The 18,821-nt window shown below is 38.0% G+C and overlaps 1 protein-coding gene across 1 annotated transcript; it reads right to left on the bottom strand.

Annotated features, from left to right (window-relative positions):
- Positions 1 to 4,908: 4,908 nt before the first annotated feature.
- On the bottom strand, positions 4,909 to 6,174 carry LOC104453164 (the record flags this gene model as incomplete). Its single annotated transcript, XM_039299718.1, has 3 exons — positions 4,909 to 5,205; positions 5,348 to 5,413; positions 5,779 to 6,174. Coding segments are annotated over 3 exons (759 nt in total), but the record flags the coding sequence as incomplete, so codon positions are not given.
- Positions 6,175 to 18,821: the final 12,647 nt, after the last annotated feature.

The following is an 18,821-nucleotide window of genomic DNA, read 5'->3' as shown; positions in this document are numbered from 1 at the left end:
ACAGATTTAATGGAGGAGAAATTGCTCAGAGTATTAAGAGAGCATAAAGGTGCAATTGGATGGAAAATAGTTGATATCAAGGGAATTAGTCCTTCAATTTGCATGCACAAAATTTTGATGGAGGAGCAATATAAACCCACTATCCAACCTCAGAGGCGTTTGAACCCGAAGATGCAAGAAGTAGTGAAAGCTGAGGTAATTAAGCTACTTGATGCAGGTATCATCTATCCTATCTCTGATAGTTCTTGGGTAAGTCCTGTACAAGTTGTGCCAAAGAAAGGTGGAATGACTGTTCAGAAAAACGATAACAATGAATTGATTCCAACTAGAACAAGCATTCTTGGATGGCGTGTGTGTATGGATTATAGAAAATTGAATGATGCCACTCGAAAATATCACTTTCCTTTACCATTTATTGATCGATGTTAGAAAGACTTGCAGGGCATGAATTTTATTGCTTTCTGGATGGATATTCAAGGTATAATCAGATTCCTATTGCACCAGAAGATCAAGAGAAAATTACTTTTACTTGTCCCTATGGTACTTTTGCTTTTAGAAGAATGCCCTTTGGTCTTTGTAATGCACCGGCTACTTTTCAAAGATGCATGATGGCTATTTTCTCTTATATGGTTGAAAAATATATTGAGATTTTCATGGATGATTTTTCCGTTTTTGGCCTATCATTTGATTCTTGTTTAAATAATTTGGCTTTGGTCTTACAAAGATGTGAAGAGACTAACCTTGTTTTGAATTGGGAGAAGTGTCACTTTATGGTGCAGGAAGGAATAGTGCTCGGGCATAAAATTTCTCAAAACGGAATAGAAGTCGATCGAGCCAAAGTGGAAGTCATTGCAAAATTACCTCCGCCAACATCTGTGAAACTTGTCAGAGGATTTTTGGGGCACGTAGGATTTTACAGGCGATTTATAAAAGATTTTTCAAAAATTGCTAAACCTCTTTCTAATCTTTTGGAAAAAGATGCTCCTTTTAATTTTTCTGTTGAATGCATGCAGGCTTTTAATACTTTAAAGGAGAAGTTAATATCAACACCAATCATGGCAGCACCAAATTGGGATTTACTTTTTGAGCTGATGTGTGATACTAGCGATTTTGCAGTAGGAGCTATTTTGGGACAAAGGAAGAATAAAATTTTTCGAACCATATACTATGCCAGTCGAATCTTGTCAGGTGCACAATTGAATTATTCAACAACATAAAAGAAACTTTTGGCGGTAGTATTTGCTTTTGATAAATTTCGTTCTTATTTAATTGGCTCAAAAGTTATAGTTTATTCTGACCACTCTGCTCTTAAGTATCCGCTTGAAAAGAAAGAATCAAAACCCAGGTTGATCAGGTGAATTCTATTGCTGCAAGAATTTTATTTGGAAATCAAAGATAAGAAGGGGACTGAAAATCTTATTGCAGACCATTTATCAAGAATTCCAAATTCAAAGGAAGAGGTAAGACCAATTTTGGAAGAATTCCCTGATGAGAAAATTTTTTCCATCATGTCCACAAAAATTCCCTAGTACGCCGACTTTGTAAATTATTTGGTTAGTAATGTTCTTTCTCCTGAATTATCATATCAACAGAAGAAAAAAAATTCTTTTCTGATGTTAAAAATTATTTTTGGGAAGAACCTTTCCTGTTTAAAGTATGTGCAGATCAGGTCATAAGGAGATGTGTTCCAAATGAAGAGAAGGCAAACATTCTACATCATTGTCATGATGGAGAGGCAGGTGGCCATTTTGGTGCCACAAAAACTGCAGCTAAGATTTTACAATTTGGATTTTATTGGCCTACACTTTTTAAAGATGCATACTCCTATGTAGCTTCATGTGATAGGTGTCAGAGAACTGGAAATATTTCAAGAAAAAATGAGATTCCTTTAAACAACATTATTGTTTGTGAATTATTTGATGTTTGAGATATTGATTTCATGGGACCCTTTACACCTTCTTATGGAAATTTATACATTTTAGTGGCTGTGGAGTATGTGTCTAAGTGGGTAGAAGCTGTAACATTGCCAACAAATAATGCTAAGGTTGTGGTGAAATTTTGAAGAAAAATATTTTTACCCGATTCGGCACTCCTAAGGCAATCATAAGTGATAGGGGGACACATTTTTACAACAAGCAATTTGAAGTACTTTTGAGTAAGTACGGAGTCACACATAAGGTTACAACCCCTTATCATCCTCAGACTAGTGGTCAAGTAGAGATTTCAAATAGAGATATCAAGAGAATTTTAGAAAAAACAGTGAATGCCTCTAGGAAAGATTGGTCAATAAAACTTGATGATGCACTTTGGGCCTATAGGACAGCGTTCAAAACTCCAATTGGGATGTCTCCTTTTAGGCTAGTGTTTGGAAAGGCTTGTCACTTACCAGTGGAATTAGAGCATAAAGCATATTGGGCATTGAAATTTCTGAATTTTGATATGCAATCTGCAGGTGAAGAAAGATTATTGCAACTGAATGAATTGGAGGAATTTCGCAATGAGGCCTATGAAAATTCTAAGTTGTACAAGGAGCGTACAAAAAGATGACATGACAAGCACATATTCAGAAGAGAGTTTAAAATTGGTCAAAAAGTCTTACTCTATAACTCTCGTCTTAAACTTTTTCCAAGAAAGTTGCGGTCTCGATGGTCTGGTCCTTTTACACTTACACAGGTATTCCCATACGGAGCAATTGAAGTTGTGCATGACACTAAGGGTACATTCCAAGTGAACGGTCAACGTTTGAAGCCCTACTTCGAAGGTGGTTACAACAAGCAGAAGACCACCATTGAACTTCATCCTCCAAAATAGCGACATCTGAAATAGTTTGGCTGAAAACTATAAAGCAAGCGCTTCTTGGAAGGCAATCCAAGCATTTTAATTATGTTTTTATTTATTTTTTAAGTTTATGTTTTGCAAAAAAAAAAAAAAAAGATTAACTTTTCTCTGTTTTATCCAGGTTAATTTTTATGGAGCACCTTTCAAGAGTTTAATCATCAAGGTCATCTATGGACTTATCTTACAACCAGGGAGTTTTCTTCTTCCTATTTCTATTTTTCGCATTGAGGACATTGCTTCATTCAAGTTTGGGGGGGAAGACAAATTTTTAGATAATTTTTTTATGATTGCATTCTTGGTTGTGAATTTTTATGATTTTTAGGAAAATTTAAATTTTATTTAAACTTGCAATTGATGGGTAAGTTAATCTTAATTCTGATTTTGTTGATCCATTTACTAAACACTAAAAGTCCTTACTTTTTAAATTATGTGTAAATCTAGAGAGCATTCATGTGAAATATGTGATTTTCTTAGATTTCATCCAAATCTTAGAATTTGTTTGATTTTCTCTTGAGGCAAAATCCTAAGCTAAATCTAACTGAGAAAATGATATAGGCAGTTTTTGGATCGATTGAGCCTTTCAAGCCAACCCTATTTATTTATCCCTAGTTACCCCGTTGAGTCTTAATTGCTATCCAATTTTTCATTGGCACCCATATATGTTGAGCCTAGCCGTGATCAAATTATATCCTTATCACATGCCCTATAAACACGTTGATTTTCTTTTGGGATAAAAAAAAAATTATTTGAGCATGATAGAAATTTGGAAGGAATAATGGAGTAAAAAGAAGAAAAAAAAAAAAAGAGTGCAGTGGTTGTTTGGGGTGTATTGTCAAAAAAAAAAAAATTGCTTTTATGGTTCCCTATTTAACTTTCAATTGAGTGAGCCTTTTGGATACTCAATGGGTTGGAAATTTTCATGTTATATTAGGAGGGACTTTGGGAGAAACTCCACCATAAAACAATTCATAAAAAAAATAAAAATTCAAAAAAAAAAGAAGGGGAATGATGATATATGGCGGTAGAAAAATTATCTTAAAGGAGTGAAATTGGACAGTGACATTGGCTCTAATTAGATCCTAGAAATCAACGTGTTGATGGGTGATTTGAGCTTAAAATTCCTGTTATCTCACCTTTAGCCCAGCCTTGCATTACAACCCAAGAAAAGTCCTATTGATTTTTGGTTGGATAATTAGCTTACATTAGTGGAGAGAGGAATGAAAAGCAAACCTATGAGATTTGGTCATAATTATTGAAAATTTTTAAGAGGTCGCATTAATGTGAATTTATTTAGATTGCATATAATTCGGAAAAGATGAGGACTTTCACACACACACTTGGATCATATAGTTAGAATTGGTCTTAACTTATAAATTGATTTCAATGTTTGGATGGAATTTATGGGCGCACGCATGGAAACACTTATGTTCTTTTTTTGTTCCTGGAAACAGAAATAAAAAAAAAAAAAAGTGTTTCTGTTCCTGGAACAGTTTCGAACAAAAGAACGCGTTTGGTAAGTGTAAAAAAAAAATTGTTCTTGGAATAAAAAAAGGAACAGAAACACGTTTGGTAACGCAATCAATTTCTGTTCCTAGAATAGAAAAAGAACAAACACGTTTGGTAAACAACAAAAAAATTTCTGTTTTAATTTTTTTAAACATTTTCTTTAATAAAGTTTAAAATTAATATTGAATTCTCATTCTTATGAAATGCTCATTAATTTTATTTTATTCATGGTTAGTGAAGACAAACATTTTTAAAGGCATATTTCGTAGAAAATTTTGTAATTAAAGTTTGTATCAAATTTTTCAAGTACTTTTTTATTTTTTAGTTTTAAAGCATATAAACTTGATATTGATTTCTCATTCTCATTAAATGCTTATCAATTTAAGAAGGATGAAGGAAACATTGCACCAAAACTATAAGAAAACAAACTATTGTTAAGAAAAAGAACATGAAATATACAAGAAATAAGGATAACCAACCACATTATCGAGCAAAGTCAATGCAGTGACAAAAGTATTTTGAAATTACAGAGAAAATTCGATGCAGGAGATGAGCAAGAAAAACTCAATTTCCCAACCCCCAACCCCCAACCACTCCCCCACAAAAAAAATAATAAAATAAAATAAATAAAATGAGCGTTCTTCTGGACTGTTTCCTGGATAAATTTTTCTCTCTGACAATTACAAGCAAAGGAGAAAACTTTGCATAACTAATATAGTACGGGCAAGCTTCACATAAGCATTGTGTATCATCCAAAAACAGTTGATCCACAATTGCGTCAACGAGTCCCTTAGTAGAAACTATACTCTTCATAAGAACCTCATGGCAAGCAACATTCCCTAAAATTCCAAGACAAATCTCCTGCAAACCAATAAAAGCAGCAGAAATGGAATTAGATTAATATATTTATTTAGAACCAACCGGGCCACCGTTCCCAAATATGGTTTCCAAATGCCCACCAACACAACGGTTTAAGAAAACAGAAGCATGGAGAATAGCTTACTCTAACCCTAGTGGATTGGGAGACTGTGAGGTTTGCCAGAAGCACGTCCATGACAAGGTTCTCAATCTGTGACATGCAAAACATAAAAAGAGTAAAGTGGCTACTCAGTTGAATCAGATACTATAACTTACTATATCATACAACATTTTCCTTCAGACATGGCTTTGTTTGCAAGTGACTCAGTTCAGGCTGCAAGCTACTAGAGAGGATGGAGCTCACATACAATGTGAAGAAACAATTGTTGAATATGACAAAAGAAACTACAGAAACAACAAATGTTTTGTTATATTTGGCAAACAACCAAATCACCCTTTTTGCAGAAATTTCCTATTAATGAGCCAATTACCAGATAAGTCCACCTAAAATGAAGCAAACAAGATATCGAGGTACAATAGATAGCATTTGAAAAACTAGGATGCAATCTCTTGTACCATGAGTTCTGCATGAGTTTGACTTGCAGCAAGGTCCCACAGAATGCAACCATTCCCTTCCCAAACCTCTTCTAATGTAGAAGCTTTGGGTAATCCATTTCCGCAAGTTGACTCTCCATCAACTCTGCCTTCTTCACAGGCAGATTCCTTATTATCATCAATGATGTCCATTGTCTCAGAAAAGTCACTTGCTGGGTCTTGTACTCTCGTATTATCCAGTGGGGCCCGCTTTTCTTCAATGGAATCCGAGCTAGACTTCTGGGAATTATTTCCGTCAACTCCATTGGAGCAAGAGTTATGTGTCTGATTCGGTGGTAGAAGTTTTCGTATGAGGGAAATTATGTAGCTGGGATCAACTGTTGTTGGGAGGTCAAATAACTGCACAAAACAGGACACTTAAGGAGAATTAATCAATTCCAACTCACACTTTCTTTCTCGACGGTCTCTCTATCAATTAAAAAACATTAGAAATCACGAAACGATGCAGAAATGGCATCCACAAGTTCTTTCATAACAGTCAAAGACAGAAAATAAGAGACAGGTACAAATGATCTTGAAGAGCAGCAATCTAAACTCAGCAACAGATTGACGCCCCCACCACGACATCTAAAGTAAGAGCGACTCCATCGACATCACAAGTCAAAACCAAGCCTAAAATGTCCCGTAGGTTCCCATGAGTAAAGAGACTAATAAGTAATAACCTAGGAAATTCAATATCTTCCAGGATAACATCACCACCATGGCCGCTATCGTCTTTTTTGCATATAAGAGAAGCTCAATCCCGACAGTGACCATCCATAACATCACGGGAAATGCGTCACACGGAAAGTAGCCGCTCCCGAGAAAGAACAACCATCGGATTCTAGTTCTCGACAGTCGAAATGCGCGTCTCCGGCACTCGGAAGCAGTTCGATTGCGGGAACGCTAGGGTTAGCGGAAGACGAACAGACAAAAAACCTAGCACCGGCCCGCATCCCGTCTGAGACGGACCGTTCTCCGTATTCTCGGACGACGCGATTCGACAAAACTGGAGAGTGCGAGCGATCGTACCCTCGTTGGGTGGCGCGGCGAGATGATGAATTGGCACGCTTAAAAATCACACCTCCTGTCTCGCTGGACCGTCGGCTATCAGCCCCACGGGATATCGGCGGCGGCGACTGGCAAGGCAGGGAAGATAAAGACCGCCGCATTCGCTAACGAAGCTTCAGCCGAGAGCACCAGCATGCACGAAGGAGAAGCCGCAGATCTGGGCGAGCAACGCTCGCTCGAGGCTTGAGCGAGCCGTCCCAGATCTGCCGTCGGCAGCCTCAACCGAGCGTCCCAGATCTGCCGCGCCGAAGCCCATCGTTGACCGGAGAAGGAGGAGCACTAGAAACGCACTGAGTCGCCGAAGTGAGGAGTCGTCGGAGAGTCAGCCGAGTGGGAGCCGCCGAGAGATGGGAGAGACGCCGGAAAAGGGAGAGCACGAGAACGAAGCTTCAGCCGAGAGCCACGAGCACGCACGAAGGAGAAGAAAGCTTCAGCCGGTGTTGTTCCAATTTTGTTCCGGTTTTGTTTTTTGTTCTTTTCATTTTTGTTCTTTTTTGCCTTCCAAGAAGTGTTTCTTTTGAAAAGAAACAACTCTTTATGTTTCTTTTTTATTCTTATTTTGTTCCGGAACAAAAAAAAAAAAGAACAGAAACGCAACCAAACGCGTTTCTGTTCTTTTTTGTTCCCGAATAAAAACCGTACAGAAGTGTTTCAAAACGTTTCTTAGAAACGCTTTCCATGCACGCCATATGTTTTTCTTTGAATTGTGAATTTGAGCAATTATGGAAAGATGTCATAGAGAAGGTTGTTAGGTTGAGTATGTGTTATGTCTTACTTTTGCTCGAGGACTAGCAAAAATATAGTTATAAAAATATAGTTATTTTACCTATTTTAGGCAGTAATTAATGCATTATCTGTGAGAAAATATTTGATTTCCTTCTGATTATTTGAATTTTCCTTATTTATGCAGAATAATGAGATATGGAGAGGATAAGGAAAAGAATGTCAACCGGTCAGAATTCAAATAAAAGCAACAAAGGAAGATAGATATCAAATCAGGAAATTTTTGATATTGTTCTATAATGTTATCTGCAAGCGTTGGGAGATAGATATCTTGGATATATCCTATAAATAGAGAGAGAGGAGGGGTTAGATCGTTTTTCGATTGTTCTGAGAGTTTTTCAAGTATTTTGAAGAGAAGACAAAAGTGGTGACAGAATTCTTGTTCTTTGATTCAAAATGCTGGGTTTAATTTATATTTTTATTTTTTCTTCTACTATGTTCTAATTTTCTTTTGTTAGGGCTACGATGTAGCCTAACCATGATGATGTGAATTTCATGATTTTTATGTTTTACAATTGATTTCATTCATGTGAGTTATATATTATTGCGTTTAATGTTTTTGAGTGACTGGCCACCACTTGAATGATCTAATGTGCATGTTTGAGACTGACGATGTGTGATAATATGCAATTGCTCATTATAATATATAACCATGAATTAAACGTGGATAGAAATATACCGCGTTATTTGTGTAGTTTTCTGTAATAAAGTGATCCAAAAGACTCATTGTAAACCGGGAATATTCATAGTTTTTAATGCACTCATGTTTATTTTAATTCACATAGAGATATAGTGGATTAATAAGCTGAGTAGGTTTGCTATACCTAGAGATATGATAGTAAATAGATTAGGAAATTCCGCTATCACATATTTGATATCGTTATTGTATTCACAACAATATGAAATTCATATCTAGTGGTTATGGTGAAATCAGATGCTCTAACATATTTATCTTATTGATTTTACTGCATTTAGTCTTCAAGTTTTGTTTTTAATTTATTCTAAATTATATTTTGATTTGTTAGATAAATTTTAGAATTAATCTATTTTAGTATTTAATTAGTTTATTAATCATCGATCTCCGTGGGACGATACTTTTTCTCATCATTATATTACTTATTCGATACGTGCACTTGCATTTAGAATTTTACGAATAGCTGCCGCCAAAGCAATAAATTCAGATTCTATTGTTAAGTGAGTTATACATGTCTGTTTCTTGCTCGCCCAAGATACAGCACCTCCAGCTAGTGTGAAGATCCATCCAGAAGTGGAACGCTCATCTCCCATACTTGTAATCCAACTAGCATCGGTGTATCCTTTTAATACAGTCGGATAATTATTGTAGAACAATCCTAAATTTTTAGTTCTCTTAATATAACAAAAAATTCTGGTAATAGCTCTCCAATGTTTAGTACTTGGATTACTAGTATATCTACTCAACTTGCATACAGAATAAGCAATATCAGGTCTAGTACAATGTATCGCATACATTAAAGACCCTATAGCACTTGCATATTCTAGTTGTGCCACTGCCCTATCAGTATTATAATTTAATTTAATACTGGAATCAAATGGAGTACTTATTTCCTTAAAACCAAGATGTTGAAATTTATTTAATAATTTTTCAACATAACTACATTGGCTTAAAGAATAACCCCCAATATGTTTCTTAACTTTAATACCTAAGATAGTATCTACTTCACCAAAATCCTTCATTTTAAACATGGAAATTAGATATTTCTTAGTCTCATTAATTCTAGTCATATTCGTTCCAAAGATAAGCATATCATCAATATACAAGCACATTAAGACACCATAGTCTTTAGTGAATTTAGAGTATTTACACCTATCGGCACTACTATTTATGAAACCATTTGACAATATGACCGAATGTTAAGGAACCAAAACATATTCCTCATAGTACACCATGACCAAGTAAAAAACAACCTATTTCAATACCTTCTCCAACATAACTCCAAATGTTAGGGAACCAAATGACAAAGACCCATTGAAGACAGAACAATTAACTTACGGAGTTAAAAGTTCTTTCCGGAAAGGGCTACCATCGGTGAAGATAGTGTAGAGAAGAGTCGCCAGCATCAAACAACCCAAAACAATGAAAGTGATTCTAGCAATTATAACAGGAAAATGCTGCTTCTTCTATTCTATGCCATCCTTGAAGAAAGAAATTGCTCAGATAAAAAGGTATTCCAACACACCCAAAATCATAGTTGGAAATGACAGAATTAGCACATCAAAACTTTCCATTTGTTGTTCTCCTCAAGAAAGAGACTGCAGCTCAAAATTGAAAGCATAATTTTGGAGTGGTTGGGCACATTAGTAACCTGTTATTAAAACTGAATATGTGGAGCAACCTAATCAATGTCTGAAAGATTTATAGCTTTGGAGCAGAAAAATGTTCGTTTACTGTAATCCGGTGAAACCATGAGCTCATAAAATGGAGTGCAAGCATACTTGCTAGAATGCTGCAGCAGAACATGGTAGATGGGATCTTGTGAAGACTCTTGAGGTAAGAGCTTGAGAAATTGCAAAAGAATGTAGAAGCACGTTGTGACACTGAGATAAGAATCGCATCATAATGCACATAAATGTCAGCTGAGAAATTAATCGAAAGCATATTTCTTGTTAAAACAACTTAAAGTGGCTTTTGTGCTACTTGCAACTACAAAATAAGAAGCGGAAATCCCGTTGAGAGAATTTAAGTCATACCTGCCTAGGCAGATAAGAAGCACTGTCCAAAGTAAAGCGCTAAAAAAGTTCAATTCCTTTTACCAAACCCAAGCCTGAAGACATATTAATTGTAAGCATTCACTGCAAATTCTTCACAGAACTCCATATAAAAAAAAGCTTCAACAACAAATGAAATATATCATCTTGCATTGACCGACGCAATTATTTATTCACTTCTATATTATGACAAAATCACCACAGGGCGGACCTACAATATCTACAGATGCTCAACAGCTAGAAAAAATTGAGAAAAACAGCACAATTTGAAGGCAAGATGGCCTACAAATAGCCTAAGATACTTGCCACAAACGGGCGTACAGGAGATAAAGCAATACCTGCTGCAGATGTATCTATAAACTTAAACATTAACATCGCACCGAATTCTACTAAGTGGAATAAATAAATAAATAAAAACGAACCTTCGGATGTACGGGAGTCGCCAATGGGGTGCCTATCGGTGGGGCTTGGGAAGGCAACGGCGGGAGGCGACGGCGTTGGCAGCGTTCGCGTTCAGGAGCAAGGGTGCTTTGTGGAGGAAAGAGAGAGAGAGCGAGTAGAGCGACCTTCGTTCGCAGAGAGGGAGGCCAAAACGCGAGCAGGGGTTCGTCTGCGTCAGGATTGGCCTGCAAGGGCACTCCACAGAGGAAAGAGGGAGAGAGTGGAGCAGAGGTCACGAGAGGAAGGTGAAAGGGCGTCGGCGACGGCGTCGGGGGTGGAGGTGGAGGCGGAGGCGTCGCGGTTTTCTAGAAGAGAGGTGCGACTTTAAGGACGAAAGAGACAGAGAATGAACTAGAGGTCGCGAGAGGGAGGCAGAGGGGCGTCGGCGTCAAAGTCGGGAGTGACGGAGGCAACCGGCTTGAGGGGCGTTAGAGTCGGGGGCAATAGAGGCAACCGGCGAAGGGTCGTCGGCGTCGCGGTTCACTGGAAGAGAGGCGCCACTTTGAGGAGGAAAGAGAGAGAGAGAGAGAGCGGACTAGAGGTCGTGAGAGAGAGGCAAGGGCGTTGGCGCGCGTCGGGTTCGGGGGCGTAGGTGGAGGTGGAGTCGGCGGTGTCGGCGTCGGCGTTGATGTCGGAGTCGGGGGCGACGGAGGCAACCTGTGGAGGCGGAGGTGGAGGGGCGTTGGCGTCGTGCGAAGGAGCGTCGGTAGCATCGGCGTCAAGGTGGGGGGAGATGGAAGCAACCAGCGGAGGAGAAAGAGCAAAGGAGGGGGAAGAACATATGGAAGCAGATCTGCGATTTTTGTTCTCCCCACAACGGAACGGAGAATGGGGAGAGAGAGAGGAGAGAGAAGACGAGTCAACACGTCTGCAGAGGAGAGCAGTTCGAGCAGAGGAGAGAGAGCGTCAGAGTGTGCAAAGTGGTGGGTTAGGTATACAGGAGAGAGAGCAGAGGAGGGCACTGAGCAAATTTTGAATCTCTGACCCATTTACATGTGGAGCCACGTGTTGAGTTCTGAATGATTTTACTCTTCGCCTACGTGGAGTGTGGAACCCAACCAATATTTTCTCCGGAAGATCTCTCCTTCGGTCTCTGTACGAGAGATGATCAAAGCGTGCTTAAAGTTCGCACCTTTACCCTTAATCTAAATCAAGTTTTATTGTACTTTTAGGCTATGTTGCACAGACATGTTACACATGCTTCCATGTCGTGTCCGACATGTCGACATGCTTGGACACGCGTTGACCGCATGTTGGATTTGTTGACATGTGGTCAATTTTTGTCGACACATTTCGACACACGTGTCCGAGGGTAGAGGCAAGGGCGAGGGAGCAGAGATGAGGCCGCGAGCCAAGGCAAGCCCGCGACAGCGAGAGATGGCCAGAGAAAGAGTAGAGACTGAGGTGAGGGTCGTGAGGAGGAACTTCATGAGGGAGGCGCGCGTGGGGGAGGGTGGCGTCGTCAAGTGGGGCGGCGGCAGTGACGGCAACGACAAGGGGGAGGAGGAGGAGGAGTTCGTGACAGTGTGCAGCCTCTCAGCGCATAGGAACAGCGCGTTTCACCTTCTTTTCCGATTGCTTTTCACTGAAATTTTTTCTGGGCTACTCCCTTTTCCGCTCCTTCGGTGAATGTTGGTGCTCTTCTTGATCTAGTCTTCCATGCTTTCGGAGATAGGCATCGTGCAGCGAGGAGGAGGAGAAGAAGGCGATGCTAGCCACTAGTGCTAGGGTTTTGAGAAGCAAAATAAAAGAATGAAAAAGGGACTTGAAGTTGTCATGTTGGAGGGAGGGGGAAGTGACAGGAGGGAGGGGGAAATGACGGGCTGTCAGGTGGTGTGGGAGGGAAAAAAATTGAAAAATTTTGGGATGGAGAAAGATACGAGGGAAAAAAAGAGAGTTTGGGTGGGGGAAGGGGGTTTTGGTGGTGGATTTCAAAAAAATAAAAGTAAATTTGGGACAATGAAATAAAAAAAAAAAAAGCCTAGAATCTTAGCGAATTGTTGAATGATTAGTGTAAATTCATAGTAGATTTTTTAATTAATTATTTATTTATAAATTATATTCAAATTAATTAAAAATAAAAATATTCATTTAATATACAAAGTGTCCCAAAGATGTCGGAATTCTCTATTTTTAAGAAATGACGTGTCGACGTATTGTGTTGTGTCGTGTCGCGTGTCCGTGTCGCATGTCGATGCAACCTAGGTTGTAGGTGGACGAAATCCAGCTAAATTCAATTAATGTGACCGTCAATCCACGTCGCAGTGTGATGGGATAAAATTTTCCCAAAGTGCACGTCCACGTGAATTTCCACACCGTCTAAGTTTTATTCACATCATACTCTTATATTATATACATTCGCTAATATTTTTCACATAGATTCAGTAGGCTTCAACCTGATTTATTTGCTTTGTCATACTTTTGCGTTGCACGATGGATAAAGCGAATTTTTCTCGGATTTGGTGTCAGAGAGACTTGATTAGAAGATTTATGAATGACTTGATAAGATTAATAAAATACGCAGTTGACTGGGCCATCCCTACCAAGCCCCACTCCAAGTCCATCAATCCAAAAATGCTATTGACTAGGCTAGAGGTACATGGGGAGTATCCTCACACAACATGAGATATAGCATTCTTTGGGAGGTCGGATGGATAAACATCAATGGATGATTAATGCTACTAAAGGAGAAGACTTGGCGGCGAGGCTTCGATATCTTTCTGATGACTAGTTATTGCACTTCGATAGTTAGCAAGGCTAGACATTTTCAAAAGAAGTAAGCTAATAACCACTTTATTTTGGTTAATGTGCATAAAATTGTAAGAGATAGAATGAGGACCTTTAGACCTTTTTAGGCAAATGTCGTATTGGCTATTATGTGGAGGTTTTCTCTCTCCATCTTCTCGCATTATTAGTTTAGTTTGTAATATTGATATGCCCAAAAACTTCTATACTTGTTTCACTAGAATTTTTCTTGCTACGAAATATCTTTTACCAAAAGTCGTTATTTTGATTTTTAATTGAAGGAGAGAGGTTCTACGTCAACTACGGATAGGAAATATCACAAGCAATAAGAAAATCAACAAAATTAATTCAAAGGGGACTTAACTCTTTACTCAAATTGATAATCATATAAAGCAACATATATTTTAGCAATTTGCATCAAGCTCAAGCTTCCTTCTTACATACATATTCCTCCGAAAGCACACATTAAAATCAAAGGAATAATTTATTGGCAGCATACTCGATCAAATGAAATAATCCTTTTTTTTAACCCCTTTTTCAGAAAGAAGAATAGGAACAAAAAAAAAAAGATCTGTTTCTTATTTCCAATGGAAAAAATTCAATTCAATTCTCAACTACTCCTCGGATATACTGATTTCTTCTAGACTAGTTAGGTAGTACTGGTACATGTGTAGAAAAAGGGTCTCCCTTTGAGGAGAAAACATAATCCCTCTGATTGCTTTAGTATTCTCTTATTTATTACCCGTATTTACTATTTAGACAGAATACTGTCACCCATTACTAATAAAAAAATTCAAAGAAACCTCATAAATGGAAGAAAGGGAGAAGACGAGGAAGAAATAGATATAGAAATAGAAACGACTTTCGAAACAAAGGGGACTAAACATGAACAAGAGGGATCGGACAATAGGTATGCCTATAACTAAAAGGTTAGTAGACATCGTATATCTATATAGTTCAAAAGACCACTCGTTACGCTCCTATCATTGTGTTGGGAGACACTGACTCATTGCGTGAAGGACAAGACACCAACCAAACAGACCAGTTGAGAGCCAACTCTAATGCCTGATTATTATGCCAATTCGGTTACGTTTTCATGTTCCAATTGAACGCTTCCCATTTTGGATTATTCTCTAAGGAGAAGAACAAACATAAACTATGCTGGACATTAATTGATGACAAGGCCAAGAAAATATAGACTCTATGATAGAACCAAACATAAACAAACGATGTCGGAATTTAATCGACAACAAATCTTGAAAATGCAAAAATGCTATGCCAGAATTGAATCGATGATGCAACATCCAAGATAAAGAAACACCTCAAAATTTAATCTACAATGCGGATATGGAAACTACAACTAAGTAACACATCGGAATTTAATCGACAATGTGAGTTTGAAATATAAAGTTAGAATGCAAGAAAGTAAAAGTAACTAAAAGATAGTAAATATGTTTGATCCGTGTGAGGGTCTTTAGTAGACGGGCGATGGTATTATAATGGCAGTGTCACAATCGCTCTTGAGTAGTTTCCATCATTTGCATCCATGTTTTTCCATCTCTGGAAGTTTTTGTGCCAATGTTCTCTCGAGGCCATGATCTTGTTCTTGAACATTTGCTTCTTTACAAATGCATGCCAGTTGTTCCACGATCTCAAATTGCTTTGTTCTCTCGTGGTTTCGAACTTGTAATCATATCTTGATGCTCCTCATGCATTCAGCTTTCCTCCATCACCTTGATAGTTTGTCAATGTTGCTAGTCAACATCCTCATTGATCGTTGTTGAAAACACGTGGTCGTATATCGACAACCAATCGGTGACAATCATGGATATTCGCCAACATTGATATTGATTTTAGTTGTCGACAATGGGTCATGTGCTTAACAATATTTGATGCTCTAATAACGTGTCTACTCATGTCAATGACCTGGTCATCTTTTGGTGCAAATAGTACTTCATCTGATTAACAATACTTACATATTTACCCAAAAAAAAAAAATTGGTTAGTGTTTTAGTATTTAAATATTCTTAAGTCTACCAACTTTAAAGGGTAAAAGTCACCAAAAACCCAAAAGTTTGCCCGTTTTGACACATTTACCTCAAACTTTTTTGTGACACCAAAAATTTTAAATTTGTATCAATGTGACACATGTATCCCAAATCTGTATAGGGTGACATATTTATCTCAAACTTTTCTTGTGACATAAAAAATTCTAAACTTATATCTAAGTAACACATTTATCCTAAAAATTTGGTGTCGCAGTTTTTTTGTGTCACAAAAAAATAAGTTTGGCTAAATATATCACATAAGTAAAAGCTCGGGGTGAATGTGTCATATCGGTTCAAATTTTGAGTTTTTGGTGTCACAAAAAAAGTTTAAGATAAATATGTTACAATGGGTAAAGTTTGGGACTTTTGATGACTTTTTCCCAACTTTAAATTGGAAAATCAGAATGCCTTTTACCTTTTACTCCTCAATGCTGTAAAATCTTAGATCTCGCGCATTTCAACTTTATTGTGGATTGTTTCTTTTGATAATGCCAACTGATCTAAACATCTGTCTAATGTCACTTGAACTTAGCAATTAACGTATTAAGTATCAATCAATCTGACTGATGAAGTTGCTTTTTCTTTGACTAATGACAATTGCAGGGGGAAGCGGAGCAGAAATTACAACTGTAGATCAATAAAATGGAGCCAAGAAGCAAATCACAGTGGGCTTTGGTATGTGTACAAATATGTTTGTGTCTAGGGCATGTGCAGAAGCTTACTAAAAGGGCTATCCTCATCAAGCAAAGTTAGCTGATTTTCATTGAGCTAAGTGACGGAAGTAACGTGAAAAGAGGTGGGCATAGGAACGTATGTATGGCTTCCTCACTTAAGCTTGCGATCATCTTTTATTTCGCTTCTCTTATTCGTAATCGCACAGAAGGCTTTCCGGACATGACCGTAGTGACGAAAATATGCAACAGGAACATCGTTAATGAGATTGCCGACTTTCATTACTTGAGGGATCTGGTGATGGAGTTGTCTGCCAAGAGATCCCGTTCGGGTTTTAATCCTTACGTCGGTGAAGGCACGTCATGGTCGTCAACGCCTTGCTACGGTCATGCAGCTTGTAACGAAGCTCTTACGGATTCGGATTGCTTTATGTGTCTGGTCGGTGGCAAAGAACATGATCCTCAAAGAATGTTGGATAGCTCTCGAAGCTCGAGTGCAGCTTCAGGGCTATAGAATCATATATGAATTGTATCCATTCACCGAAAATTGAATCTCCGTGCTTGATAGAGCAAAGTGTTTCAACATATTTTTGCTCGCGATAAGTTCCTTCGCGCATTTCGTGAACAAAAATGTCCAATAGTCTTTTGTAAGAATTGAATAAGAAGATTGGGACAAAATCAAGTGATCAGAGTCCGGAATTGCGCCAAGTGCATTGTCTAACTTATTATTATTATGCCAGTGATATACTTAGGTTTTTCTCTGATGTGTTAAACTGACCCCATTAATTTATTATTCTAATAACTTGTACGAATTACAGCGAAAAGAAAAATGAAAATGTGGGGGTCGTGTTGTTAAATCTCCTGTTATTGTAGAAGATATTATGATTAATAATGTATCCTAAGTCATTTTGAGCAATTGGAGCGGGAAAAGTATGGACCCAATTTATTGCAATAGATTTTTAGACATTTCAAAAGTAAGCTAAGTTGCACATCAATGTCGAAAAATCTCATTTTGATCCTATTTAGCCGCCACATTACGATATCTTTTCATTTCCATTTCTCAATTCGGAAATGTCCTTATATGTTTACCGTTGAGGATATTTATTCAGCACAAAGTAATGTAAACTTACCCCAAATTGTAAAATGTCTAATTGCAAACTTTTTTTTTTATGACGTTGGATATACTTTCTGTATAGCAAAATGAATATCAACAAGATCAACTAGTTAATTACTGAAAAAAGCAACACAAATGTCCTCAATGAGCAGCAATATCATTTCTGATGAAATAACTATATTATTATTATTTTTTAATTATGAAACGATGCCATTACAAATTGGTTTTACACTGAATGAAATCTCAATTATTTATAATTAAAAAAAAAAGGGTGACAATTTTATATAGGAGGGACATGCACTCCCTTAGGGTGCATTTGATAACGTTTCTATTACGGGGAATAATTTTTTAATAGAAATAGTTTTTCTTTGCTAGTGGGCATGGGCTTCGTTAGGGGATCCCTTATCTCCCTATTTGTTTACTTTGGTCATGGAGGTGCTGTCCGATATTCTTTCTATCCGCTCTTCGAGGCCGGAGTTCAAATATGTTTGGAGATGTAGAGTAACGAACCTCTCACACTTATTCTTCGCGGATGACATTTTCTTTTTCTGTGAAGCCGATTTGCCTTTGATGGAGCTCTTCAAGGAAGGCCTCCAAATATTCTCTAGGTGGAGTAGTTTGTATCCAAACACAAACAATAGTGAGATTTATCTTGCAGGAGGATCGCCTTCCTTAAGGACCCAAATTCTTCTTAGCCTTGGTTTTCAAGAAGGGAACCTGCCGGTTCAGTACCTTAGGGTCTCGATCATCACCTCCAGGCTTAGCAAGGCGAATTACTGCGTTCTAGTCAATCGCATTACAGTGAGTATACAATCTTGCACCCATCGCTTTCTATCATTTGCCGGCCGTCTGCAAGTGATCAGGTCAATCCTTCATGCCATCTAAGCATATTGGGCTGGTGTATTCATTTTACCTATAGCTATTTTGGATCAAATTAAGCAAATCCTCATACAATTTCTACGGAAAGGTCTAGATTTGGGTAGAGGGGGTGTGAAGGTGTCCTGGGAGGATGTATGTTGCCCAAAAGAAGAGGGGGGCTTGGCATCCGAAGGCTTCATGACTGTAATAAGGCCGCCATGCTAAAGCATGTCTAGCTTATGGTGCAAATGGATTCACTCAACTTTTTTAAAAAGGACGAACTTCTGGGTGGCCAAAAAGTCTACCTTCTGCTCATGGGCTTGGAATAAAATCCTTCAACTTATGGTTGAATTTTGCAGCTCTTTTTATTGGAGGATTGGCTAAATTTCGCAACTCCTTTTATTGGAGGATTGGGGATGGCCGATCGGTGTTCCTTTGGTTTGATAATTGGCACCCCTGGTCCCTTGAACTTATATTTTTCAGATTTAGCCATTTATAGCTCTAGCCTTTCTAGGTAGGCGATAGTGGTGGACCTATTCACCAACC

The sequence above is a fragment of the Eucalyptus grandis genome, chromosome 8 (genome assembly GCF_016545825.1).
Source record: "Eucalyptus grandis isolate ANBG69807.140 chromosome 8, ASM1654582v1, whole genome shotgun sequence".
Classification (NCBI taxonomy): domain Eukaryota; kingdom Viridiplantae; phylum Streptophyta; class Magnoliopsida; order Myrtales; family Myrtaceae; genus Eucalyptus; species Eucalyptus grandis.
Note: the sequence above shows the minus strand (reverse complement) of the source record. Positions and strands in the feature narration are given on the sequence as shown.